Below are 14,759 nucleotides of genomic sequence, written 5' to 3'. Positions count from 1 at the left end.
CTCCAAGCAAAACAAACACCTATTTTCTCCAGTGTTTAGAGTTCTGATATGCTCCATGATTTTAAATTTATTCTGAGGCTTAAAAAAAAAAATAAAAAAATCGAGGAGCAAAGTGACCAGCAGCAGTCCTGCTAAGCAGCTTCCTTCTGCCTCGTTCCTGGGCTAAAATCCTGGGAATGGAGCAAGTATTTGCTCTCCTTCCCTCAGAGTTTCCTGGCCTTGTACCCTGTTAATAGTCCTTTCTACACCTGGTGTGTGCATTTTATCAGCTTTTGGAGATCACCAGGCAATGTGTGTGTAGGACAACGGACAAAGGTAAAAGGATGAAGTCCTGGTAAGGGTTTCATGTCGGTGTAATCTTTATAAACCCTTGGGGAGGTGAGGATCAGTTAATGGACCAAATAGATGATGACCCATAGTTCATCTTGCCTCTTTCAGATTCAGCAAAAGGAGTGACCTCAGGGCACCCTCTTTCTTCCCTCTTCAAAAAGAAGGGAAATAACTATTTCTTCTGAAGTCATTGGTACCATGGAGCAAACACTGAATGTATTTTGGAGGATGTGTGTCTGCAAGGTTTCACTCAGCAGCTTCAGCTGCAGGTGCATGAGCTGATGGTCAATCAGGGTTCTCACCCTAAAGTGCAGCTCTGATCACTGGGGGGGTAACATGGGTAACACAGAGCCTTTGCAGCTACACAGCCTGTTGTACTCCAGGAGTATGTCAGGCCAGCCCACATGATTGTGACAAGCACAGTATAAATGTGTGTGTTTTGCACTGTCTAATTGCTACGTGCTCATTCCTTGTAATTCCTGCCAAATATTCCCAGTTCTGTGGCTGCTGGGTTGTATTAAAATCTCCTGGGAAAGCTTGCTGCTTTCAAATACATAAAGATAACTTCTGAGTCAGAGGCAAATGCAATTCATATTATCTCAGCCACACTTGGCACACGTTTCCCAAGCCTGGAGATGCAGCATGGCTCGCTAGGGATCACTGGAGTGCCCAGAAAGCCAGCCAGAGGAGATCCTAGCAGGCTGAGTGCTTACAGAAATGAGTGCCTTGGAAGAGCAATACATACTGTTTCCATGTGAGTTTTATACCAGTGCAGTACATGAGCCAAAGCACTGACCACCTGCACACCCTGCTGCCCTTGGGCATGCCTTGCACTGGGACGAGGAGGATGTGGAACACATTCAGAGATGCGAGGCCGTTACTCCTCCCATATGGTTTATTGAGGATCTCAGTTTCCAAAGCACGAGTAGCAGTGAGGCCCTTTATTCTTTCCAGCATGCAAAAGGCACAAGAAAGTCATCAATGTGATTCTGTGCAAAGTGTCCCTAAGAAAACACACAGCGAGGGAATGACAGAAAGGAGCCCCGGATGGAAGAAAGCCAAAGCGCCTTCAGGAAAGTGCTGAAAAGTTCTGAAAATGGTTGTACTTTTTCAGAGTCCACATATGCTCAGTCGGTGAAAGATGCTTTGCAAATCCGTGAAGGAAAACTCAAGAGACGGAGCCAAAAGGCTTAAACCAATAAACTCCTTCGTGTGCCAAAATTCGGGATGGAAGTCAAAATGATTTATCTCAAGAAAAAAGTGCGGCAGTTAAAGACAGACATTAAATTCCTTAAAAAAAAAATCTCACTGAAACCAGACGTAGAAAGGGGATACGATCTAAGAGCAGCTCAATAAAAAAATATTCCTTTCAATGAAAATAATTTTAAAAATGGATACTTGAAGAATGGAAATCCACCTTGACTGTGACCAGCTACTGCACCCTGCTCCCAGGAAAGCCTCTGAGCACAACACGACGCCTTCTAGAAGAAGAAAGTCCCCACTACCTGCATGTGTGAAATGTGGCCGGTGAACAATTTGGAAACACAAACGTAGAGGACCAAGTATCCAAGTCCCATTAGTCAACCTGGGTGTCGGGAAGCTTCCTGGGATTCCTGTGTCTCCCACTGGAGCCAGCTGGTGCTGGAGGCGGCGTCACTTCCCAGTGGGCACGTGAACCCCTGAGCCTCTCACTGGAGTTGAACACTTAAACCTAAAAAAGGCATTTACAAGTTGACACTTTTTGTTGTTGTTGTTGTTGTTGTCTTATTTCCTTGAATATAGGTTTCTACTTCTAGACTATGGAATGTTACATTAAACAATATAATTATTCATTACCTTGCTTCAAATTTCATTACAGTTACTGAGGCTTCATCATAATTTCACACAGCACAGAGACACCAAACTAAACACCAAGCAGTCAGCACTAGATGTATTTTTTCTTTAAGTACCAATAAGCAAAATATCCCATTCCCCCCAGAGATCCCATGAGGAAGGAGGCTCCAAGGAAGGAGGGGGGTTTCCTCTTGACCAGCCTGAAGGCGTTGGGTACCACTGCAGAGAGGAGCGTGGTGTGTATGTCTCCCAAAACTTTCCTGAAGGCGAAGCGTTTCTGTATCCTGTCGAAGAAGGACTGTAGGTTGGGTCTGCTGCCATCTTCCCAGTATTTCTTAGAGAGTCCCAGAAACTTGAGGCGGTGCAGGGTGGCTCCTAACAAGACATCAGCCAAAGTAAAGACGCATCCGCAGAGCCAAAGTTCACACTTCTGCCCTGGAGAGAGAAGACACAGAGCAGGTAAGGTGAGGATCCCTTGGGTGGGCACCTGAAGCCTTGCTCAAAAGGTCCATGGAGGCAGGAGCATTTGTTTTCATTCTGGGATGTTTTTTCCCAGCTCTTTGATGGGCTAAGAGATCAGACCCCATCTACCAGGCTATGGGATAGAGGGTATGTGGGGTCGTAAAGCTGGGAATATGAGATGATAATTTATAGCTCAAGTGAATATACAAATCATTGTCTGCAAAATGGAGCTGCTGCCTCTCCCCCAAGTCAAGAGCAGCAGGAGATGACATCCTCTTGTACCCAGAAGGTCCCTGGAAAAGAGCCCTGGAAGATGCAGTGACCCCTTCTGCTGTGCTGGTGCTGGGGGAGAGCAGCAGTGTTTGCCCTTGGCTGCACCAGGAGCTGTTTCGGGAGTGTCACGTCAACTTGTCCTATTTTAGGGATGCAAGAAATCCTCAGGAATCAAAACCATTTGCTGGCTGGCCTGGCTGCTATCCCTGTGTGCTGTTGGGGGGGTTCTGCCTTTGTTCTCTCTCCTGCACTAGGGACCCTGCTCCAGGACACCAAAACGGGCAGCATGTCTGTGCCAAAAGCCAGGCTTTTGGGGGAGCCAGAGCTGGATGTGAGTGTGGGGCATGAAGAAAGACACCAAGGGGTTGACAGCTGCTGATAACGGGTGACACTGGAAATAACCTCACCAGAGAGACATCTAGAAATAAACCAAACTGCTGTTAGGCTGGAAAAAGCAGTCTCAGGCCAGGATTGTTAAGCACTCCTTCAGTGCCCTTTCAATACTGAGGAGCAGGGCTAGGATGGAGCTGAGGGAGGTGCAGGTAAGGAAGAACAGCAAAAGAGGCACAAAACTTGCTCCCATCCATCCTCAGCCCCCAGCTTTGCTCCAAATCCTTAATTCTGAGGCTCTTCCACTGTCCTGTGGCTATTTTATCACAAAAGGGGAGAGAGGCCCCTGTATTGCACCCCAGTGCAGGCATTGGTGCCTCAGGGTTGCCTGCAAGACCAGGCCAGGGCAATTATGGGTAATTAGCAGCCCTCATTTGTAGCTGCTTGGCAGCCTGCCTAATCCTGCTGGAGGCACTGGACAGATTGCCTGTGCCTAATTAGTCAATAAATGTTTTTGGTGACTAATGAATTGGGGGGGTGCTGTAGCCAGAGCCTCCTGGGTGCGGAGGGACCTTGTGGGTGCTGCAGCTCCGAGGTGAGGGGAGCGGGGCTGAGGTGGCTGCCCGACTCCCAGACACTGCTGCAGGGGACAGAGAAAGCACGTGTGAGGATGGTGACCTCGGGAGAGATCCACCCCTGTCCCCCCTGGCTCTGCTGCTGAGGTCTGGACCCGGCTGTGGGATGCCCCAGCCCCTCGCAGCCCTTCCCAGCACCACGGTGGGGCAGAAGCACAGGCAAAAGCAACTCATCCCCTTCGCATCCACAGCAGCCCCAGCTTGGATCAGCCTGTGCCAGCTGAACGGGGTACCCGTGGCAGGGGTCTCCCAGTGCTCCTGCAGCATCTCCCACCCCACTGCCGCCTGCCCTGCCCTGCCTGCATCGCCGGCAGCCTGGGCTGCGTGGGAGGAGAGCTGCTGCACTGCAGATCCTGGGGCGTTGCCAAAGGGCTGGTGCTTGTGCCCACTGCTGAGATCCTGACCTGGCCCTGGGCACGGCAGGGGCCTCTGGGGCCCGGAGCAGAGAGCAGGAGGAGCACACAAGGACGGAAGGCAGCAGAGAACCCGGGTGCTGGCGGCAGCAGCAGCAGCAGCCACCCCTCTGCTCCAGGCACCTGGGATGTCCTCCGAGGGCACCTCGCCAGGCTGAGTTCTGCTGAGCTGTCCCAGCCCTTGGGTCAGTTAATGAGGGTGCTGGAGGAAATTAAGGCAACACAGGGGGCTGCTGTGAACACATCAGGGCTCTTGGCAAATCCTCAGCCCCGTGCCCTGTAGGGCCCGGCCTTGGCACCTCCGAGGGCCCTTCAGTGCAGCCCCGAGCGTGACGCACGGCTCCCCACGGCCAGGCTGTCCCCAAGGGCAGGGGCAGCCCCTGATTAACTGTGGCTGGGCTCTGCTCTGGATCTGGCAGCTGCCAGCTCTCTCAGGGTGGGGGTTTTGAGCCCTGCCAGGAGAGAGGACAGGAGGAGGACGGTGTCATCCTGGGACAAGCTCTGCCCAGCTGTGCCCAGGCACCCCTGACTGCCAGGGCACTGGGGTGACTCTCGGCAGGTGCCAGCACCACGTGTTTGATGTCAGGGATGGCTGGTGTCACTCTCTCCCCCCCGCTGGTGTGTGACGCAGGTTCCATAACGGCTCCCACCACTCCAGGACCCCTCGGCTTCCTTGGTTTCCCTGCTCGTGTTCCATGTGGGATGTGCAACAGCCCTGTGGGCAGAGGGGGCTTGGCTGCAGCTCATGTCCCCAGCCCTGCACTTTCAGCAGCCTGTGCTCCTCCTGGTGCAAGTGCCTGGGGCCAGCCTGCTGCTTCCTAAACCAGACAGAGCATCAGTCGCTCTCAGCACCTCCCTGGGGCAGAGAGGGCCTGAAACCACCCTGGAATGACTTCAGGGCTCCCACAGACCTTCTGTGAGAACAGGGGTCCTGCTATCCCCTGTGGCAAGGGGTGCAGGGGTGGTTTGCCAGAGATTAGTAAGTTTAGTAACCATGTTAAGCTGAATGGCTGCAATGACATCAGTGCACCCAAAACCAGAGGAGACCAGAGGCAGCCCCAGACCCACCAGTGGTTCCCCATGGGGGATGTTCATCAGGCACAAAGCTGTTGGCTGTTCCTGGTGTTGCACCTCAAAAAACACCCCACAAATACAGCCCAGTGCCTACCTTGGTACTCCAGTTTCCTCTTCTCCAGCTCAGCCTCAATCTGGTCTAGCACCATCCCCAGTTCTCCCAGGATCTTCTTCAAGTAGTTCACATTGTCGTGCTCCAGGATCTTGGCCTGGGTGGAGAGCAGGGTTAGGATGGGGAATGGAGGGATGCAGGGACAAAAGGCACCTGTTACCCACGGCAGGTCTGTGGGTCATGTCTCCCCCACCAGCTGTGTGGCTTTGATCCACTCACCATGAGCTTCTTCTGCTTGGAGAGGTAGGGCTCAGAGAGCTGTGGCTCCTCTTCGTGATCCAGCTTCATCAGATCTGTGCTGGCGTTGGCTAAATGTCCTGGGGGGACACAGACAGAGGGGCTGGGGGCTGTGTTTGGCAGGGTTCGGGGTGACCTTGTATCCGATAGCAAAGTACCTTGTCCTGCATTTGAATATTGTTTTACCACCAAGAAAAACATCCCAAAGAGCCAAATTGGGACAAATTCATGGCTTGCTTCTGCCATACTGCCATACAGGGTGGTGGCTGGGGCACTGCACAGTGTTTGAGGGCTTGTGGCTCTGACAGCCCTGCCATCCACTCAGAGGGCAGTGCTGGCTGCGGGGTACAGCAGGTCCCCCTCCCTGGCCTTAGGGAGTCCCAGCTCTTCATTTCCTCTGCTGAATTCCTATGAGACCTACTGGAAGATCTATCTGTGGCTTTACTGTTTTGAGAACATCCCTGAGCTTCCCCATAACTTGGCTGATCCTTTGGGATGTTGGAGCTGGCTGCCCACGTGTGGGTGTGCATGAGGGCAGTGCAGCAGGCAGTGGCACAGGAGGGGATGCTCCCTCCTGAGTGAAGCTGTCCTGCCCTGGCTCGGTGTCCAGGGATGCAGTTCCATGGCGAGGAGCCCATTGGAAGCACAGGAGAGACACTCACCCTCCTCCCTCCCTGGCTATGGGGAGGATGGGAAGGGCTTTTTGTGAGGGAGGTAACGGAGGGAAAGGAGTAAAGGGAGAAAGGAATATGAGAGGCAGAGTAACACCTTAGAGACAACATAAATTACCCGAAGCTGGGCTAATGTCTTCCTGTCAGGGACCATCTGTCTCTCCCTCCTTGTTCCCTCAAACGAGGGCTTGGCTCTGCCGATGTGAGGGTGCAGGACGTGCCAGGGTGGGCCGGGGAAGCAGCCAGCAGCAGGCTCTATGCTGCCATAAAATGGTGAAACTCCCTGTTTTATGCCACAAGCCTTCAAGCCTGTGCTTGCTAAGGCTGCCAACCAACTCTCCTGGGGCTGCAACTCAGATGGAAACCTGGATATCATTCTGGTTCTGTTCCACGGTTCCCCTTGGGAGTGCCTGGCCCTCGGTTCACCCTCTCCCTGGGACACAACTACATAGACTTTCCTCAGCACCCACTGCAACAGAGCAGCTGAGTCATCACCTGGGTGCAGGAGATGTGCTGGGGAGGAAGGGCACCATGGGCCTACGGACCTGCTCATAGCCCCTCTGTTGGCTCAGGAAAAATGCCACCAGTGAGGGAGGTTTGGACAAGGAGACGTGTTTAAGGATCTCAGCAGAGTGCTGGGGAGGTGATGTGAGGCAGACAGGGGCTGAAGCCATCACAGCAGTGCCCTCTGAGGAGGGGACAAGCTCTGCTCTGCATCTGCCCAAGGTCTGGGGGTGAAGGTGACACTTGGTGACATGGGGAGAGCTGTCTGTGACAGGTGCCAGCAGAGGCAGGGCAGACCACAAGCTACACCTCAGGAACTGCCTATTTCTCTTTGTGCACGAGTACATCCCACCTTAGGGAACTATCTGGGACCCAGGCAGCTCAAGGGATGGGGATGGGAACAGTGTTTTCTATGGGTGCTGCCTGGAGCTGGAGCCTAAAGGAAGGGAGAGATGTGGGACATGCCAATACCCTCCCGACAAGGTCGCTTTTCTGGCCAGGAACTCTCTCCAGGAGCAATCCTTGCCGTGGAGTTATATTAAGCATCGTCAATGTTTCATGAGCACTTGAAGGTCAGGTACACACACTTATGCCGATTCATCCACTGCCTGCAACTCAGCCTGGCTGTGCTCTCCTGCCTTTGCCCTCAGAGCTCTGGGAGGAGAGGGACTAATTCCTGTGCCCCAAAAAGAGCTGGGGAGAAGCGTGCATGGCCCACAGGAGCCCCTACACCCCCCGAGTCAGGAAGCCTCTACAGAATGCCTGCAGCTCTCAGATCAGCTGTGCTTTGCCATTTCCCAGCTCTGTCCCTGCCTGCATTTGTGGAAAGGGGTAATGAGCAGGATGAAGGTGTCTGGCTGGGCTGTGGAACCAATCCCAGCCAAAGGGAGCTTGGGAGCCCTGGGCAGCCCTGCTGGAAAGGCGACTTACTGCGGATCTCAGTGGTGGCGTACTTTGGGATCATGGAGTCGGTGGTGAGCTCGGGGTGCAGGATGCAGCCGTGCGTGTAGGCATCCATGGGGAGCGAGTCCAGCAGCTCCCGGTACTGCAGCACGCGGGAGTGCAGCAGGCTGCCCGGCTCCGGGATCAGCTGCGTGACATTCTCTGCCAGGACAAAGGGAAAGCTGTTAGTGGCACCTGGGGGTGCTCAGGCTCTCGTTAGTGGCTCATTAGCCTGCGCTGGACACCGGTGTGAAGTCCTGCCTGAGATACCTCCCAGCAGGGCTGGCTGAGGCGGTGCATCCACTCAAATCGGTACCTGCACTCTGCCCTCTCCCCACTGCCCATCCCGTCCAGGAGCACATCCAGCCCATGCCCAGAGATGGGCAAACCCACGGGACTACAGGGAAGTGTACAGATGCCATTGCCCACCCCCACAGCCCCCATATCCCCGAGGGTCAGTGTAGGAAGCCCTGGGTCTCTGCAGCCCCTGAATCTGTACACTGTGATTTCATATCTCTTAGAACAGGAGCAAAATCTTCCTGTTCTGTAGAAAAGAGCTAAAAGACAGGGGGTTAAGTTTGGGATCTCCTGAGTTACACTCTCTTTACACCAGCGGCAACGAGGTACCTCATTCTTTTGGGCTTCCTTGTAAATCCCAAAATGGGCAATCAGGGTGACCAAAGGAGCCCAGGGGATTTTCCCTCCATGCTCAGCCAGTGTCTCAGCTGCAGGAGCATCCCTTACCCCACACAGCTCTGCTTCTCCCTGCCTTGTTGGGTTTTAGTCACTTCTCACGGATGGCAGTTTGCATCGTGCCCTTTTTATTACACTTTCAGCTCAAAATACACACAGATGACACCACAGGAAGCAATGTGCTGCTCTTGTCTCCCCCACGAACACCAGGTCCATTTTTTAATGGGACCATAAATGTTTATGGTGTTTGCAGAGAGCAGTTCACAGGTGGTAAGTCTGCCACCAGGACTCAGTGAATCTGTTGCCCACATGCCATCCGCGTGCCGGTGTCTCCATCTGAGCCAGGGCACATTGGCAGAAGGACTTTGGCAGGTGTGGCCAATGCAGCCCCTTATTTCAGGGCCTGAAATGACAGCTCTGCTCTGCCCAGCCCTGCTGCCAGGGGGCACAGCAATGCCCTCCTGGCAGGGATGCACATCTTGCCTTGCTGTCGTCGTGCCTGCCGGTGCCCGCGGATGGATGGGAGCCAGGGAAATTTTGGCAGCTCCTGCATGGCAAACCTCCTCATAGCTCTGATCCGGACTGTCTCAGCTGCAAGGCTCCATGGAGTTGTTCCTACTGTGGGGCATCAGCGTCCCTGTCCCCTGAGCGAGGGGAGATCTCGAGAGCTCCTCTCTGCTGCCTGAGCTGCCTGGGCTCCAGCTCTCCAAGTGGGGATTTTCCATCCAAAAAAAGCCATTGGATGAATGAAATAATAATAACTGACCTACAGCCTGTGTGCTCCTTCCATAGGGCTCCTGGCCAGCACCAAAGGGCCAGGGCAGAGGCTGGAAAGCAGCACATCCACAGTGACTGCCCCATCCGGCAGGAAGACGGAGTGACCAAAATGAAATTATGGCATGCTGGCTGCTGGCCTGTGTCCTTCAGCATGTCCCAGGGAGGTTTTCCAATGGGATGGTGCTCAACTTGCCTTTGCATGCCATGGCAGGCCTGCATGTATGGGTTGCTCTTGCATAAAGCCAGCGAGCAATGGGCCGTGCAAGAGGGAGCAGCCCTTGGAGGAGACCCTTGCCCAGGGGGAATATTATCCTGGTCTACTTTTTGGTGGTTTCTGGGTGCTGCTGGGCAATGCCCAAGTGAGAAGCACCCTCAAAGGTGGCTTATTGGCACTATTCACTGCTATTCTGGGGAAAGGAAACAATTTCTCATCACACCACCCTTTATTGATAGCTGACCCTCAGTGTGTGTGAGCAGCTGAAGAGATCATGCTCCCAGCCCAGGGGAAAACATACCTCAGAAAATACACCTTGTAAAGGCCTTTTCAAGCTCTACGTGTTTCTGCAAGGTGGGTGATTCCCCCTTGGACTAATGCCACAGCATCCTGATAGTGCTTTTGCCAGTTGCATTGCTGGGCAATGGTTGGAGCAGAGCATGGAGCAGGGAGTGATGCTCTGGGCCTTCTTCCCTGGAGATTTCCCTCTCTATTTCTCAGCAAAAAGATAAGAAACTGCACCTGGCTGGAAAATCTCAACGTCAGGAGTTTCCAGTGCTCGGGCAGCTCTGTGTCCCCCTCCTGCTGGGGACAGCCTGTTGTCACATATGTCAGACCACCTGCCCTTTGCAGAGACCAGGTGAGGCTGTGCGGGGACCGCAGCCCTGTGGATCCACACTCCCTGATGCCCCTTGGTCCTGGGACCGCTGCCGGGCGGGAAGGCAGCTGCCATTCCCTAGGACCTGCTGCTGGTGTGGGATGCTCCTGACAGAGCCCACCCCTGCTGCCCACTGCTGAGGGAGCTCCGTGCCTCCCCTGAGCAGCAGCACGGTGGCGGGGCCGGGAGAGGACAGCAGCTGAGCTGGCGAGGCGCCCTTGCTTCGGGAGCTATTTTGAGATGTTTTTGATGTCTCTGTTGCAAGGGGGATGGATGCTGGGGCGAACATCGTGATGGCACAGCCTGAGCTCCCTGCTCAGCTTTGAAGCCTCCCTGGTGGGTGTCCCAGCCTGCCAGCCCCCAGGTTTGGGGAAAGGAGAGCAAAGGGGTGCAAGATGCCAGGGAGAGGCTGCTCGCCACAGCAGCTGAGCAAACAACTGACTGTGAGCTGTCTCAGCACCCCGGGGAGCTGCACTCAGCCGGCTGCTGCCTGCAGCCCTGCCCCAGGGGGAATAAGAGCTTCCCTCTCCTGGCTGTCCCTTCCTCTGGGTTTGTGTCACATCATCCTCCCATGGTCCCCAGCACCGCTGGCTGCATTTTTAAAGAGGCCGTTTTCTCTGAGGCGCAGCAGCACCAGGGACAGCAGGGTCCTCTGCCCAGGGCCAGTGAGCCCAGGGATCTTTGAGGAAAGGGAGAGGGGCAGCAGCACCTCGTTTAAACCCCAGCAGGGCCTCTTATGGCCACTTTTGTACAACTGCCAAAGCCCAAAGTACAAAGGTGGCCAAAGCCAGAAATGTTCCCATGGGCCATGTCCCAGCACTGGCTCTGGTGAGACGCCACCACACACCATGGGAACCAATGGAAATGGTCTGGTTTGGGAGCGTGGCTTCCAAGGCAGAAAAGGGGGACCCAGCTATGCACCCCTCAGAACCCTCTCGCAGCATTGCACAGGACATTTGGGGATTTCTCCTGGAAAATCTTCAATTTCATGGGAAAACATAGAAGCTTGCGGAGAGATGGTGTCTTGCTGCTCTTCTGGGGTGAAGGTGAAACTTTGAAGTAAAAAGTGGGTGTGTTTGGCAAACAGCATCTGGGCTAGACCTGAGTTTCCTCTGAGGCACAGCCCACCCCTCCCTTACCTCCCGTGAAGTTCTTCTCCATGTAGTCGATGATCTGGTTGTAGTCGCTGATGATGTTGTCCCTGTGGATGATGACGGGCACCTCCTCCCCCAGGTTGAGCCGCATGAACCAGGGCTCCTTGTGCTCCATCAGGGGCATGCTGACATCCCGCTCCTCGCAGGGCAGCCCCTTCTCTGCAATGACCAACCGCACCTGGGGCGAGAGGCCGGGGAGAAAGGGCTCAGCCCCACACACCGAGCTGCTCCCCAGTGCCCTCAGTGCCCCCCCCCACCCCATGGCACCCCCAGACCCTCCCCTGCAGCTTAAGCACAACGATGTGCCAGGACATGTGCTCCTCCTGCAGGGAGCCAAGCAGCTGTTGGCGTGGGACAGCTGCAAAATCCAGGCAGCCAAGAAAAGATTTGCTTTCCCAGCAAGGAGGGGACACCCAAACCCCTCCTATCTTTTCAGGATCATGGACTGTTCTCCCTCTGTGGCTGGTGGACTGTGTGGCAGGCAGAGAGACTGGAGGGATGGAGGACTGAGAGCCAATTCCTCCCAGATGGGAAGAATGAGTGACGCTGCTGTGAATCCCAGCACAAACCTGAGGAAGAAAAGGAGGAGGAAGAGTAGGGAGCAGAGGCTGCAGCCCTGCTGTGCCTCACACTTGCAGCCAGTGGGTCCTGCTGCCTGGCTGAAGGAGACCTGGATGCTGACTCAGGTGTGTCCCACTCTCAGGAGTGGACTCTGGCTTTGGCAGCACATTTTGAGCCGGGAGAAGGCTCCGTTTTGTGGGGAATTTCAAGCAGCCCCTGTTGCCCCACATGCCTCCTCCTCCTCCCCCTCCTTCTCCACGCTGCTTCCAGCCTGAGGGCATCACCCACAGTCTTTGCAGCTCTTGTGCCAAACCCGCTGCCTCCCCCTTCCCCTGCCACTGCCCTCCTCCAGCCCAGGGCCAGCCAGCACTGCCAGGGAGGCACCCACCTGTCTCATGGGTGGGAAAGCTGAGTCCAGCCTTGTGGAAGGGTAGGATGAGGCAGGAGTGGGGCTGGATGTAGGACACCATCCCCATCCCAATTGCTGGCCCTCGGGGCTGATCCCGCTGCTTTGCTCTGTGTGTGACATGGTGTTGAATATGTACTCAGGGATGGCATTTTAGGCTTCTGGGTTATAAAACCTGACCATTGTGAACTAAGTATGTCAAACACACAAAAAAAAAGCCCTCGGGGGATGTGAGAAAGCCATGATTTACAGAAACACTGAATGAGAGAAAAGTGCTTGTTTTCATCCAACTAGCAGCAGCTAAAAATACAACTTAACATATATAAGCATTTCTATGAGTACTTCAGAGTTCCTGGGGAATTAGTCATTAATTATTCACAGGGCTGGCAAGTTAATTTTTTCTTTTAAAGTCAAACAAGAGAGAGCCTGAGTCCCTCAGCTGCAACTTGGCCTTTTCCTCCCAGCTGATAAACAAACCTTGGCCCGGACCACCTGGGGTATCCAGCCCCAAACTCCCTGTGCTTCCCTGTTCTTCTATCAGGAGCTGAGGCTGAAGGCCTGGCAGGAGGCAGCTGCTGGGCATGAGGCAGCGTAGGCTCCCAGGGTACCCCAGAGCCTTAAGGCAAGACAGGGGTGATGATGATACATTCTTAGTTCCCACAGCACTGGGATTGGCTGGCATCTTGTGTAAAACTCCAAAAATCCCTTTGCAGACAAGGCCAGGTCCTGGTGGGGCTCAGAGTCACTCCCACAAACAGCCCTGTGCTCACAGAGGGTGGTTTCGGGCAGCTCCCGGGGCAGAGCAGGGGAAGCTTTGCCTGTAGCTGACTCCAAGCAAACCTGCATGGGGGTCCTGTAGAGGCCCCACTGCTCCCCACCCTCTGATGTCCATCAGACCAGCTTGTGCCCCTCCTCCTTACAGCAAGTGCTTTTTCCTTGCAAGTGACCTCAAAAGCAAAGCCTGACACGGTGTCGGAGACCAGGTGCCAGCAGGTGTAGTGGCTTTAGGTGTCCCCTGCCCTGTCCCCTGCCCTGCCCTTTGCCCTGCCCAGGCCTATCCCCTGCCCCACAGAATGAGGCCGATTGTAGGAAACCCAGCACGAGAAGTGCCTCAGCCGCTGCCTCCCCGCCGCTGGCGGCCAAATGAGCAAGACAAAAAATAACAACAAGCCCGGCGTGGGGGGGGGAGCACCACGAGCATCCCTCGCCAGTGCGGATCCGAAGCCCATCAGTCCCCTGCTGCCGGCGGCGGGGCCGACCCTGTGCACCCACCCTGCTGCATCGGGCATCCTCCCTCCTTTGTGCCCGCACGCAGGAACGGGCCCCTCTGCCCCCGCCTTCCCGCTGGGCTGAAGGGCTCGAGGAGGCCCTCGCACCGGGGAACTTGGTGTTCCCCCACCCCTCCGAATAGCCCATTCTCCGTATAGTATATCAATGGCATGGGAATTATGGGGGGGGGAGTTGGGGCTGGGGAGAAGGTTGGGTTTGCTACACGGCTGCCGTGCTGCAAAATGAGCATTTACTATTGTCTGGAAAACGGGATTTCTGGCTGGGGCACCCCGGGAATAGAATTTCCAGGGCACTGCTGCAGTGTCAGGGGTGAATCATCGCTGCGTGCGGGGGTCCGGGATCCGCTCCCGGACGCGCGCCTGGCTCGGGGCTGCCTCTCCCCTCTCCCAGCAGCAGCAGGGTGGTCCCGGGGCCCGGCTCAGCCTTTGTCTGCGCTCCCGGCCACGCCAGTGTGGGGCTGCGAGCGAGCACAAAGCCGAGGCGGCTCCCGGTGCAAGCCGTGATCCCAAAACAAAGGCAGGATTTGACCGAGCTCCCCTATCCCCATCCCCATCCCAATCCCTGTCCCCAGGCAGATGCTGTTAAAAGGTACAAAGAGCTGCCTGGCCACACGCTGCTGCCCTCGCCAGCCCCCGGGGCTGAGCCCCTCGCTCTTCCCCGAGTGCATCCATCCTCCCGAGGCAAGGGGATGTCCTGGAGATCGGAGGTGATTCTCGCCCGGGAACCCGGCCGAGCGATGGTCTTTCATTACCTTTTGTGAGCTGAAGGACTGGGTCCAGTGGTACAAAACCAATCTGTCCTGGGATTTGAGAGCGGGGTCCGTCGGGTCCTGGTTTTCCTCCCCCTCCGTGGATTTCCCCGCGTTGTTCTCCAGCGCCGAGATGGGCCACCAGCTGCAGTTGGTGGGAGTAACATTGTTGGGAGTCGCCATGACAGCCTGCGAGCGAGCGGGAGAGGGACGAGGAGCGAGCGGCGCCAGCCCAGCATCACATGGGCTCCTCCAGCAGCATCACTCCCGGGGCAGCTCCAGCCGCCCGGCCGGGGTGGGCAGCGCGGGGCGGTGGGTGCCGGGGTCACAGCACGGGGTGGTGGCAGCGCCGGCGGTGCTGGGGGTGGACTCGCAGCCCGTCCCCGCTCGTGGCGGGGCTCCCACGGAAACGTGCAGGCATCGCTTCAACAGAGGAGTCAGC

The 14,759-nt window shown here is 55.6% G+C and overlaps 1 protein-coding gene across 1 annotated transcript; it reads right to left on the bottom strand.

Moving 5' to 3' along the window:
- Window positions 1-1,207: 1,207 nt before the first annotated feature.
- GDAP1L1 (ganglioside induced differentiation associated protein 1 like 1) lies at window positions 1,208-14,759 on the bottom strand. The gene is made up of 6 exons (XM_027745935.2): window positions 14,321-14,759; window positions 11,298-11,490; window positions 7,805-7,978; window positions 5,682-5,779; window positions 5,445-5,559; window positions 1,208-2,598 (listed from the first exon to the last, which is right to left on the bottom strand). Exons 1-6 carry the CDS (start codon window positions 14,498-14,500, stop codon window positions 2,255-2,257), a joined length of 1,104 nt encoding a protein of 367 aa, XP_027601736.1. The 5' UTR covers window positions 14,501-14,759; the 3' UTR covers window positions 1,208-2,254.

This window comes from Pipra filicauda, unplaced genomic scaffold, assembly GCF_003945595.2.
Source record: "Pipra filicauda isolate LSUMZ 115617 unplaced genomic scaffold, ASM394559v2 scaffold299_size895176_pilon, whole genome shotgun sequence".
NCBI classification, from domain to species: domain Eukaryota; kingdom Metazoa; phylum Chordata; class Aves; order Passeriformes; family Pipridae; genus Pipra; species Pipra filicauda.
Note: the sequence above shows the minus strand (reverse complement) of the source record. Positions and strands in the feature narration are given on the sequence as shown.

Coding starts and splice junctions, on each gene's coding strand:
- GDAP1L1 (XM_027745935.2), bottom strand. CDS start 14,500: ATGGCGACTCCCAACAATGTTACTCCCACCAACTGCAGCTGGTGGCCC. Junction 7,979..11,297: donor GGAGAAGAACTTCACGGGAG/GTAAGGGAGGGG, acceptor TTGTCCTGGCAG/AGAATGTCACGCAGCTGATC. Junction 5,560..5,681: donor CCAAGCAGAAGAAGCTCATG/GTGAGTGGATCA, acceptor CTCTCCACCCAG/GCCAAGATCCTGGAGCACGA.